General features: G+C 37.3%; 1 protein-coding gene across 3 annotated transcripts in view; it reads right to left on the bottom strand.

The window, feature by feature from the left end:
- LOC103035350 (potassium voltage-gated channel subfamily KQT member 2) overlaps positions 1-6659 on the bottom strand; it is a 91833-nt gene extending 85174 nt beyond the window's left edge. For 2 of the 3 annotated variants that reach the window (XM_022675624.2, XM_022675625.2), the window contains exon 1: positions 6188-6657. In XM_022675624.2, coding sequence (XP_022531345.2) covers positions 6188-6480 — 293 coding nt within the window. In that variant the 5' untranslated portion in view covers positions 6481-6657. Of the gene's footprint in view, positions 1-6187 lie in introns of all 3 variants that reach the window. The other variant, XM_049479544.1, reaches the window with a different exon arrangement.
- Between the last annotated feature and the right edge of the window lie 6406 nt (positions 6660-13065).

Below are 13065 nucleotides of genomic sequence, written 5' to 3'. Positions count from 1 at the left end.
AACCAGACAAAGGGTACATTCAGTATTCTGTATCACTACACTAATAAACAATATATATATTTCAAATGCACATTTTTTATTTGAAAGCGAGACAATTTTGGATCATCAAGTTTTTGAGCCATATTTAGTTGATGATAATGTTTATAATCTTTATAATCTTTACTGGCACAAAAACCATGGGTGCAAAAAAGGACTTTTACTAAAAGGTACTTTTTTGTACCTCAATATAAGGTACAGCCCCAGCGACAAGCTTTGTACTCTTTTAAGTGCAAATCTGTACTTACTTTTCTTAGTGTGTACAATATAGATTACAAGCTTGAGAGAAGTGACTACACACTGATGGTGAGCCATCAGGAAAGGTATGTATCTCTTATGTTCCAAAACTGCTTGCATTCCTAAAAGCAGTAATGTGAAGCACTTGTATAATATTAACTGTTAAGCGCTATTTTGTTTTTTTTGAAATGAGAAAATATATTTTTAAGTATTTATTATTCAATGTTCATCCAGTTCAGAGTGAAAACTGACAATAAATAGATTACAATAGCATTGCAATTGTATGACGTAATTATATAATATATAATTTGATATTAGTTTAGTTTCAAAGTACATGAAAGGTTGTTACTGTATAACTACTTAGCCACTTTAATATATAAGATACGGCACTGAATCAAGATCCCAAACTGGATCTTTTCAAATTAAAATTAAATAAAATGTTGGGGCACCTTTACGTTTGTATGGAAATATCATATACAATTATACAATGATGCATCAAAGCATTACTTTTTTTCAGTAAACACAAGCAATGAACTCATTCACACACACAAGAGATGAATGTCACAAGGGGCGTCAGAGTCTAATAATGAAGGGCATTAATCACAGAATGTGCTGATGCCAGACGGAAGCACACACACACACCCACACCTGCAAGGCCACAGACAGAGTGCACACACTAATACACACACACCTTATAATACACACACACTTTATATCACACTGTCATCTGTTTAGAGGGGTTTCCCAGGCCTGCATTATGTACATGCACTGTATATACATACATATATTAACTCAACAAGATGGATAGGTATATTCTCAACAATACAACTTCAACCACTATCACTATTACTACATACTATTATAACAGGTTCTTTGAGCCAGAAGTTAGAGAAGAGACACTTTTTGAGGTTTGAAGTAAAAGTTTTTTATTAATTGAACAATTCCTCAAAGTCACACATCTCTTTTGCTGTGTGTTAGCAAAACTGTGCAGTCTTTTATGCCAACTGTGTGAAAAAAGGCTTGCATTGGTACATCCGTGCTCTAGATAAGCCACACTTATTTCTTAGAAAGTACGTTTTGTGTTGAATTGGCGTTTAGCATTAGACACATTCAGTTCACCTCAGCACATGCACACACAGTCCACTAAAGCACAGTGACAGCGCCCGCTGCACAGCTCAGATAGACGGCGTATTTATTTATTTATTTTTCCTCCCCTGTCCACTTTGATTAGCAGGTTATGCTGACTTAAGCTTGTTTCCTTCACCCGTTTCCTGTAAAAGGGACATTTTTTATAGTGAAACTGGAGCGGACAGCATGCGTCAGATTTCACGAGGGATAAAAACGGGCTCTTTTCCCGGGCTTGACCCTCCTGCTGACGATAAACACGACTCCACACCAGACAGAATCAGCGTTATGAGGTGACACTGTTAAAGGATGTGGAGATTAAAAGATTGAAAAGTGCAGCCTGGTGTCACTGCTGAGACCAACAGTTTAATAAAATTTCTGAAGGACGAGACAGAAGCCCCACGGACCCATGATCTTAGTTTTTCTTATATCAGGTTTGCTGTTTGTAAATACAGACAAGTTCTATTATACTACAGATTATAACAGGATATATTATATTACAGATTATAGCAGGATATATTATACTACAGATTATAACAGGATATATTATACTACAAAATATAACAGTTTATATTATACTATTGTATTTTATTATAACATTATTATAACAGGTTATGTTATACCATAGATTATTAAATATATATATATATATATATATATATATATATATATATATATATATATATATATATATATATATATATATATATATATACAGAATATAACAGGTTATATTACACTAAAGTTTATAACTGGTTATATTATATTATATTATATTCTGCAATTATACTATACTATTATACTACATAATATAGCAGGTCATATTATACTACAGAATATAACAGGTTATGCTATACTATAGTATAACATAACCTGTTATAGTAATGTTATATTAATATACTACAGTATAATATAACTTGTTATGTTTTGTACTATAACATAAGTTGTTGTAATTATGTAATAATAATATACTATACTATACTATAGTAATACGCCCTGGCCCGCCGGCGGGCCAGAAAAATATGATATTTAATATCTGGCTGTGTTTATGAATAGTTATAGGTTCAATATAGACACCCAATATACCATTTTAAAGCTTAGAATCCTTGCTTTTCAGTTATATAGCCTATTTAGCTGTATCTCCTTTCAGAAAATAAACATTTAGGGCGAAATATGCCTTGGTTATGAAAATATTAAATCATAATTTTCATATTTCCGTTTATCGGACGTCCATATTTGATCGAATGCGGACATGTTATACACCATTCGAACCGTCTGGCTCTCCGGATTCCGAAACTGTGCTCCGTTTTAGTGTAGGATGTCCCTGAATTAGAGCTGAAAGAGCGCGTTGTAGCGCGTGTTCAGAGTTGAAAAATGCACAGGTTTGGTCCTGTAGTTACCTACAGTCACTCCCCCCACCCCCCCAACACCCACCAGCGCGTCCCCCACTCTCTTACCTTCAAAACGAGTCCACACTCAAGAAAATCCATCAATCCAGTCTCCTATAATCCACAGTTATATCCACCCCGCGCGAGGAATAATGTGAGACGGAATCTTAACTTTAATTCCGAATTAAAAGCATTTTATTCGACGCTGCTCCGATTCTGGCCCACAGCCAGACAGGGCGGAGCCTACTGGACATGACGGTATGAGAATGAGGTCTCTCAGCCAATCAGGTGGCGAGCTCGGCCAGCTGAAAGGCTAAGGAAGAGAGATGCTTGGCCATAGAAACTTTGTCTAATAGATTTTCCACTGAGCAGAACAACCGCTCTTAAAGAGACACTGCGGATTTCTGTTTGTATATGAGTAGACCACACAAAAACCCAGAGGTTACTGCAAAATGAGTTATAAAAGTGGTATTTTTTATTCTTATAAAGTTTCCAGTCCTTTGGAGAAAGAAAAGACCATTACTGGTTCAAATCACTATAACTTCTAACCAGTAATAGGTAGCAGTTTAATTTTTTATATGATGATTGTAAACACATTATAGTAAAATATAGAGTTGTCAAAACCCTTCATCCATATAAATAGTTCATTTTATGTGTCTGAAAAAAAAAATAATAATAGAAAATCTGAAAAGCGCCTAAAAATTTTCCTGGTTTTTACCATATATTGGCCATTACATGTTCAATTGAATAATTAAAATGCCTTAAATGAATTGTGTAAAGGCTTCTAAGTAATATTAATTCATAGAATTGACTCTAAATAATTTAATATTGGAGTGATAAGCCTTCAAATGTGAGTATGAATAGGCTGTGGTAAAATGTGGTAAAAATAGGCTTGGAGCATAAGAGGATAACCTGTTATATACTGTAGTATATTATAGCCTGTTATATTCTGTAGTGTAATATAACCTGTTATAATAATGTTATAATAATATACTATAGCATACTATAACCTGTTATATTCTGTAGTATAATATAACATGTTATAATAATGGTATAATAATATACTATAGTAAAATATAAACTGTTATAGTATAATATATTATAATGGTATAATATTACCTGTTATATTTTGTAGTATACTATAACCTGTTATTTTCTGTATAATATAACCTGTTGTAATCTGTAGTGTAATATAAATTGTTGTTTTCTTTAGAACAATATAACATTTTAGAATCTGCAGTATAATATATATATAATCTAATATAACATGTTATGTTATACTGCAGATTATATAAAAAAAATCAGGTTCTGAATCAGGTTAGATTATAGGGAATTTAAAACGGAGCTGTCCGCCGCGGCGTGGTGCTGAAACTGAGCGCCGCTCCGCTTCACTCAATTACCTTCACTCACTTTACATCGAGCGAGATTACACGGTTTGCGTGTGTGTGTGTGTGTGTGTGTGTGTGTGTGTGTGTGTGTGTGTGTGTGTGTGTGTGTGTGTGTTTTGGGGGAGGTTGATGCTGCACAGAAGCTCCACTCTGATATCGCCATGACCAAACATACACGCACCACATGCACGCGCGCGCGCGCGCACACACGAACACACACACACGCATGGCGCAAGTCTGCACCTGGAGCTGCTGCATGGTATCTCTGGCGCCACCAGACACGCTGTAAACACATCTCTAAACAGAACGGAGCCTTTTCTCATTCATGTGGTCGCGCGTGCGGATTCAGGTGGATGCGCGCGCCTGGTGGCAGTTTTGCTATGTGAAGCGTGCAGCAGTCCCAGTTCTGTGTTCTGTATTGATTCTCGCTGATTCTACGCTGCGCGGTCATGTGGTGTGACAGACAGCAGAAGATCAGCCCACTCCGGAGCTGAACAGCCAAGAAAACACTTGGCAATCAGGGGGTCACATGGGTGGGCTGAGAGGCGCCTTAATAATTGAAAACAAAGGAGCTCGCACACACACAAAGCATCCAACCAGCACCTGCTTTATACAGAGCTGCTGTGAGCTGTAGAAATCTGCAGCATGGTGCACACAGTGCACGAGCACTGCAATGTGCAATAATACCTCGCTATAGGAGACCACTAATCAAAGAGCAAGCCTGCTCCTCAAGCTGAGAAGAAAAGCCATCAGTTTCACAGCAGTTAATTCGTGTTATTCTGTGCCTAGGTAGAAACAGAGCTGTCCACCAAACTGTGGTGCTAAAACTGTGTTTTGCATCACACTGAATTAAAACCAGAGCGATACTCAAATATACGCTTCAAACCAGTTCATACATGGTATAATTACAATAAGAAACAGAAGCAGAGCATCAACATGTGGTGCTGAAACTGTGTTTTGCATCACACTGAATTAAAACCAAAGCTATACTCAAATATACGCTTCAAACAAGTTCATACATGATATACCAATCCAATTAAGAAACAGAAACAGAGCTGTCCACCAAACTGTAGTGCTGAAACCGTTTACATCAACTCTGATTTAAAACAAAATCTGAACACAAACATATGTTCTGAAGTGGTTTATTCTGTTTTAGCTGCATAGTAACAGAGCTTTTCACCAAACTGTGTTTCTCAAAACTCTTTGCATCCCACTCAATAAGAACCAAAGCTGTCAACAGACCAGCAGTCCTGAAATAATCCATATTTTAAACCGACTTAGAACCAGAGTTGTCAACCAAACAGTGGTTCTGAAATGATTCAAATCATTCGAAATTAGAACCAATAAACGTGTAGTTCTGAAATTAACCATATTATATTTAATTCGAGCCAAAGCTGTACACAAATCTGCAATTCTAAAATTATTCACATTATACTCAATTAGAAACAAAGCTGTCCACTAAACTGTGGTGCTGAAATGGCTTAGTTCACACTGAATTAGGACCAAACATGCAGTTCTGAAATGATTCATATTATATCGAGTTTAAACCAAATCTCTACACACTTCTGCAGTTTTTAAATGATTTATCTCATTCAGATCATTAGAACCAAAGCTGTTCACAGACCTCATACTGTATTAGAACCAAAGCTGTCTAGCAAACTGTGGTGATGAAACGATTTGTATCACACATAATTAGAACCAAATCTGTTCACAAACCTGCAGTTCTGAAATGATTCATATTGTACTGAATTTAAACCAAATCTGTTCACACTCCTGCAGTTCTGAAATAAACCACGTTAAACCGAATCAGAACCAAAGCTGTCCACCAAACTGTAGAGCTGAAACGGTTCATAACATAATGAATCAGAACCAAAGCTGTCCACTAAACTGTAGTGCTGAAACGATTTGCATCACACTGAATCAGAACCAAAGCCGTACACAAACACGCTGCATATGTTCGCACGAGGCTGATCAGCTATATCAGACACAGCAGAGCCCAGGCTCGATACTCACACATAAGCGTGGTAGATGAACGCCCAGCCTCGCGGTCTCTCCAGCACATTGTAGAGGAAATTCTGCAGGCGGCGGTAGAAGGCATTGCGTTTGGGGGGCTTCTTGCCCGAGATGCTGGAGCGCTGTTTGCTCAGGATGCTGCCGCGCTTGTTCGCCTCGCTGCCCGCGATCAGCAGCGCTCCGTCTCGGCTCGAGTCCGCCGCGCCCGCCTCGAGACCCACGAAGCCCACCTTCAGCTTCTTCTCGGCCTGCGGTCCGGGGTACACCCCACCGTTGCGGGATTTCTGCACCATGCTTGCCGCGGCGCTGTCATGGAGAGGCGCGCGCGCTCGTGGGGGTTTTCCGCCCTTTGCCAGGTAGCAGCATCGTTCGAGGCGCGAGAGGGGGGGCGAGCTACGCCTGCAAGAAGGGAAAAGCCAATAGGGATGAGGAGAGGAGAGAAATGAGAGGAGGATGCTGCAGACTCTCTCTCTCTCTCTCTCTCTCTCTCTCTCTCCCTCTCTCCTCTCTATACATCAGCACCTTCCGGCCACCTGACAACAGGAGAAAAAAGAGAAGTGTGTTCAATAATTCAGAAGATGAAGAGAGATAGGGGTGGTCTTATAGGTGCAAAGAACAGAGAACAGTAAAGAAAAAAGTATGTTTTAAGCAGTTTAGCTTGTTGTGTAGCAAAATATCTACTGAATAAGAACAACTGATAGAGAGAGAGAAAGAAAGAGAGAGAGAGAGAGAGAGAGAGAGAGAATTAAACGTTTGACGATTTAGAACCCTTTTAATTCAACACTTACCTAAAACATAAAAATGCAAAAAAAAATAAATAAACCCACTAACCCACCACATAGCAAACAAACTGTCACTATAGTAAGCAAAGGCATAGAGAGGGGAGAGCGAGAGAGAGAGAGACGTTTAGCGACTTAGGAGAAGCCTTACTTTTGAATAAACACACAAAAAAACTTAAATCATAAAGAAATAAAAACAAAACAACAAAAACGCAACAAATTGAACACCTCCCCCATCATCAGGTTCACAAATAAGCAAACAAACTGTCCCCATTATAAATAAGACTGTGGTATGTAAGAGAGAGAGAGAGAGAGAGAGCGAGAGAGAGAGAGAGAGAGAGAGAGAGAGAGAGAGAGATGATGCAGAAGATGTGATTCCACAGTGTCACATGTGTACCTGGAATACATAATCAAAGGCATTACTACCCATAGCATAGACTGCCAGTATTTTACTAAAACTGCCCATAGTGTCAGGATTTTTATTCTTCTTTAAGCTGTTTGGAGAGCTTCCTTGAGTTTTGTACTTCTATTACAGTTTAGACTAAACTAGTTTGTTTGTGTGTTTTGCCATTTAGCACAAGCTAATGCTAACGTGTGCTGAACGCTCAGCAACATCTTATTTACATAAAAGTGACAAAGCCTTTTGGATACAATTTGGGTTAGCACCAGAACACCCCTTCAGACAGCTTCCTCTTACAGCGTCCACAGTTAATCCTGTTGGATGTGGTTGGTCCTTCTTGGTGGTATGCTGACATTACCCTGGATACTGTAGCCTTGATGCATCACAAAGACTTGCTGTCTTGGTCACAGATGTGCCAGCAAGGCGTGCATCAACAATTTGTCCTCTTTTGAACTCTGGTATGTCACCCATAATGTTGTGTGCATTGCAATATTTTGAGCAAAACTGTGCTCTTACCCTGCTAATTGAACCTTCACAGTCTGCTCTGTAATGTGTAGTTAATGAAGATTGGCCACCAGGCTGCTCCAATTTAGCCACGAAACCTCCCACAGTAAAATGACAGGTGTTTCAGTTTTATTGTCCAACTCCTGTATATTTCTTTAGTTATAATATGTCTCCTTTAGGAAGTCAAATACAAGGTTTTTGCCTGACAGTGACAATATATCAATACTATTGCTGTTATCTGCACAGTATTTAGTGTTAGTGTTTTGTCATTTTCATTGTTATCGATTGCTATAAGGTTGTGGTTGTTCTAGTACTTTGGTATCATATTTACATTATAAACTTGCTATAATAGTTTTTAAATATTAATATAATGTTGTTTTATTGGTTTGGCAATATCATTTTTATTACACTCCATTCTGTAAATAATAATCTACATTTCGTACAGTAGAATGAGAGGCAGACAATGTAGAAAAGACAGAAAGACACATGATTAGAGAGAGAGGGGGGGAGAAATAGGGAGGGGGGAGGGATGCCTTCCAGACCCAGACAGCAGTGATGTCCTTTGGGCGAGCCAGTGGGAGCTACTGTAGATCGAGCTAATCTGATCATGATTAAACTCTGATAAATTCAGCAGACACCCTACCTGCCAATTCCTGTTAATCAGGGACACGAGAGAGAGAGAGAGAAAGAAGGAGAGGGAGAGAGAAACAGAGAGAGGGACTAGGATTGGTATCATATTCTCTGATCATTTCTAAACCAATATGCTGCTATAATCCTGTGAAAGCTGCAATAAGCGGCGGTCTGTTGCTGGTGTTCTGTATTCAGGGCAGGTTCACAGCGAGACGGGGAGCAGCAGCACAGGGCATAGGTCCTCTGAGACCAGGCCACAAAGGTCAGCTTTAACAGCTCTGAGGCCACAGTGCTTTTACTGAAGGAACAGCCTGTGCACCTCAGCAGGCCTGTGCTCTCCATCTCTCCATCACCATGGAGTTATCCTTCACAAGCATCATCATTTACGTCTTATGTTTCAACAGATTACTTTCTTTACCCTTTACTGTCAGAAATGGTTTTAAGTCTTAACCCTTTCAGACCTGAACTATAAATCCAATTAAATCCAACTAAAATATGTAATAGTTTATTTTTATTTCCATTGCATTGAAAGCCTGTGTGTAATTCTTTATATTTCATATGATTTCATAAACCATCCCTAAACAGTAAAAAAAAAAAATCATGATTAAAAAGTGTTGTAAATCACATTAAATTAGTAAAAATTAGCTGTTACTTTGTGTCACACCTGTGTGTCATAGCCTGTGTCTGTCTTGTTTCTTCCCTTTTTTTTTTGATCCTTCCTGCTCCTGTCCTCTGTTCTCTTGTTTCGTTTACCTCCCCATGTGCTCCACGTGCTTCACATGGCTCTGTTTTGTGTTTGGTCTTGTCTCCGCCTTAGCCCCACCCTGTCATCTGTAACCCCTCCTGTCTCATTTGTAACCCCGCCCCCTCGTTACTTCCACAGATGTCCCTTGTTCCTTTATCCTGCTCTTTTGTGTATAAGTTTAGTTTCTGGTTTGTTTTCTTTAGTTTGTGTTTCTTTGTTTGATTATTCTGCTTGTTTGTTTACTAGTCTCATGGTTAATCCTTTGTTTTTAAGTTTTTGTTTCCATAGCCTTAGTGTTTGTTTTGCTGCCCTAGTGTTTGTTCTTTGTTTATTCATTGAGTAATGGAAAATAATCTAGACCTGCATTTGCATCCTGCCTCCAAAGTGTTACACTTTGCCTCAGTGGCTCTAGTACTACTGTTATTCCAGTGTAGTGGGCACCTGGGGGCCAGGTTACTGTTTCATTGGTTTATCAACTTGTTCATTGGCTGGTTCATGCACTGTAAAACCCGATAAATTGACTAAACTCAAAACTTTTGTTGTAACCGATTACCTAATAAAGTTTAAGTTCATGTAATATCATTTTTAAGTACAGTGAACTTAACAAATACATATGCATATATATTTAAAATTAATATTTTCCTGAACTTGTATTTAGTCTTCTTTCTGGTTTCATTCAACATTTTATTAAATACTCATAGAAAAGTAGATGAAAGAAAACAGTAAAGAATTAAAAGTACTGAGAGCACAGCGAGAACACAGAGTTACTGCAGCTCAGTGAATGATGCTTGTTCTACAGCCTACAACACAGAGACCAAGTATTTAATCATAACATGTGATCTACAAGTTTACCTAACCTAGCCTAGGAGGAATCACTACACACTGATGGTGAGTGTTAGCCAAAAACTCTTGGACACACCCAGTATGCAAATAGATTGTGACATAAGCCAATGGAAAAGAAGCTGCCAATGACAACAGACTAAACTCAGTTATTATAAGTTGGTTTAACTCAAAGATCTCAGTTTGAATAGTACAGTATATATGTGCCCACAAATGTTCAACTAACTCAAAATAGTTGAGTATTTTTTAGAAATATCAAATTTTATGTACAACAGACTTAATTTATTTGAGTTCAAACAACTTCTGGGTTTACAGTGTGGTCTATTCTGATGGACCACAGCTCTCTAATAGTGTTCTGTGCAACAAAACATTTAAAAATAAAGTAAATACATGATGTCCTATGTAATAGATGTAGAGTCTGAAAGGGTTAAATCCATCCATCAGTTTCGTGCACATCTGTACCTTATCATTTATATACTATCTAATCAGCCAGTTATGTTATGTTTCTTTATTACTGACACAGGTGAAACTGTAATTAAGATGTAAGATGAACCATTTTCATATTATATGTTGATAACACCAATTAAGGTGTAGTATCTTGAGCTGTGATGTCATGTAGATGCATGAAATAAGTCTTCGCTGATACTGTGCTTTGTATATAAGAAAACGTATTACAGAAAAAAGAATATTTAGTACAAAAAGACAGCATCATAACAAGCACCCGGGTAGGCTTGGAGAGAGTTCTTTTCCCAAATCTGATCTGTAGCTCTCTGGCTTGAATTCCTGTAGTTCCACCTTTTATGTTTGAAACATCTCACAGCTCGAACCACTTAACATGTAGTGCACATACTCAATGCATGGGAGGGAAAATGAAGTGCTCCCCCATACTAGCCTATGCTTGAAAAAACAGATGTGTTTAAGTTAGAGCCTAACTCCCTTTGTTCCCTGAGGTCCAGAGGCCATTCTATGTGGAAAATATATAGGATAATGGTGAAAATCCCTGTGTACAAATATGTATGCTTAAATATACGTCAAATGCAATCAGAAGAAGTTTTTATACTGAAAAAAAAAATACTTTTAACTAATTTTCCTAGATCTTCATACCTAGATATTTTCCTAGATATTTTCCTAGATATTTTCCTTCTCTGAATGAGTTTGGTCTCATTTTAAACAGTGTAAAACCTACTACCTACTACTACTCATGAAGCATTTTTGCTTACGCTCAGCTTTATCCTCTTAAACTTTTTATTTATTCTCTCAGAATCCCAAATCTTCTCAGTATACCCCCCCCCCACACACACACACACCCTCCCTCTGTCTTAGCAACCCCATTCCTTCAATCATTACTCACCCCTATCTCTCTTCTCACTGCTCTCTCTCTCTCTCTCTCTCTGTGTTTCAGACATTATTACTGGCTGGTTCAGTATGATAATATCAGAGGCATCAGTTATTGTTTTCTGTGTTGCTTCTGAATCAAAGCTGTAGCAGCAAAACCTGTAACCTGTAAATCAATTTCCTGTATGGACTGTGAGCTCACTGAACCAGGAGTCATTTCTCATGTTGCTGGAGTCTGATTCAGGAGAGTGATAGGAGCATATATGTACACAGTCTGTGAATTTCACAAAATACCTCTGCAAAATGTGACAATGTGATTTAACCCACTATCAGTATCATATTTAGTGTTCATCACTGGACTGTACTGACTCCTAACAGTCCAGTATTTTTTTCATACATTTGTCAATGCTTACACAAACATGTGCAGACTCTAAATTATGCATTAAACATGAGTATAGTATTTATTTCTGCTGGATTACACTTCTGAACCTCTCTCTCTCTCTGGTGCTGATATATTTAGACAGGGTTCTGTAGCAACAGAAAGCACGTAAAGGTGTTATGTTTGTATCAGAATACAAAAATATAGAAAAAAAATCCATTACAATTGCAGTAAAAAGTGAAATAACAGGATTACATTCCAGTTTATAAGAGTAATGATAAGAGTATCATTACTCTTACCATGTCTGTTTCTGAGCACGTGATCCTGCATTGTGAGATGCTGCAGTTGTTTGTGATCTTTTTCTTCATTTTCAATAATATAGGTAGAGATAATTAAGTTTAATAAGGCCATTAGTGAATAATCTTAAGATATGCTATATGCCATCCTATTATATCTTGCAGTAGAAACCTGATAATAATTTCAAAAAGGTTTATTTTTTTAACAAAAAGAAAAACAATATAACTTAGTGTAAATTAAACATTAAACATACTCCTTTAGCTTAAAAACCTCATTAAAAGAAACATTTGAAGGTAAGAAAATCACAGCTGAATTCATGTAGATTTTTTGTTGTTAAAAACGATGCAGGTGTGTTTCTTAGTAAAAAAAAAAAAATATATATATATATATATATAAAATAATTTAGATAATAGTATTAAACTATAAACTATTTCTCATTAGCCTTACATTATACTGTTTACTACATATGCTTTAACATTGACATTAATACATCAAGTATACATAAGTATATGTTTCATACTATTAAATTACAGTATTGATAGATATCTGTTAAAGGCTCTCACAGTTACGGGTCAAAGGTGGTATTTGTGCTTTTGAGGGTTTGCTGAGTTCTCCAGTTCTCTGAGTGTTCCACAGGGGACCAGAGAAGAATTGATGAGAGTATGCTTTATTGATCAGAGATCATGCTCTCAATTTTCAACAGGAAATCCAACAGTCTTTGGGGTAGCTCACATAATGACTTACTATACAGTTCATTAGCAATTGAGGTGTGATGCAGTATTTTATCACTGTTGGATAAAAAAAAAACTCTCTCCCATTGGATGAGCTAGAAATGTTGAGATCATCAGCTATTTTCTTGTAAAAATAGATTTTCAAGTGTCTTTGGTAAAGCCAGCAATAACATATACAGCTCTGGAAAAAATAAGAGATCACTTAAAAATTATTAATTTGTTTGATTTTACCTAATTA

This window comes from Astyanax mexicanus, chromosome 5 (genome assembly GCF_023375975.1).
Source record: "Astyanax mexicanus isolate ESR-SI-001 chromosome 5, AstMex3_surface, whole genome shotgun sequence".
NCBI classification, from domain to species: Eukaryota; Metazoa; Chordata; class Actinopteri; order Characiformes; family Acestrorhamphidae; genus Astyanax; species Astyanax mexicanus.
Note: the sequence above shows the minus strand (reverse complement) of the source record. Positions and strands in the feature narration are given on the sequence as shown.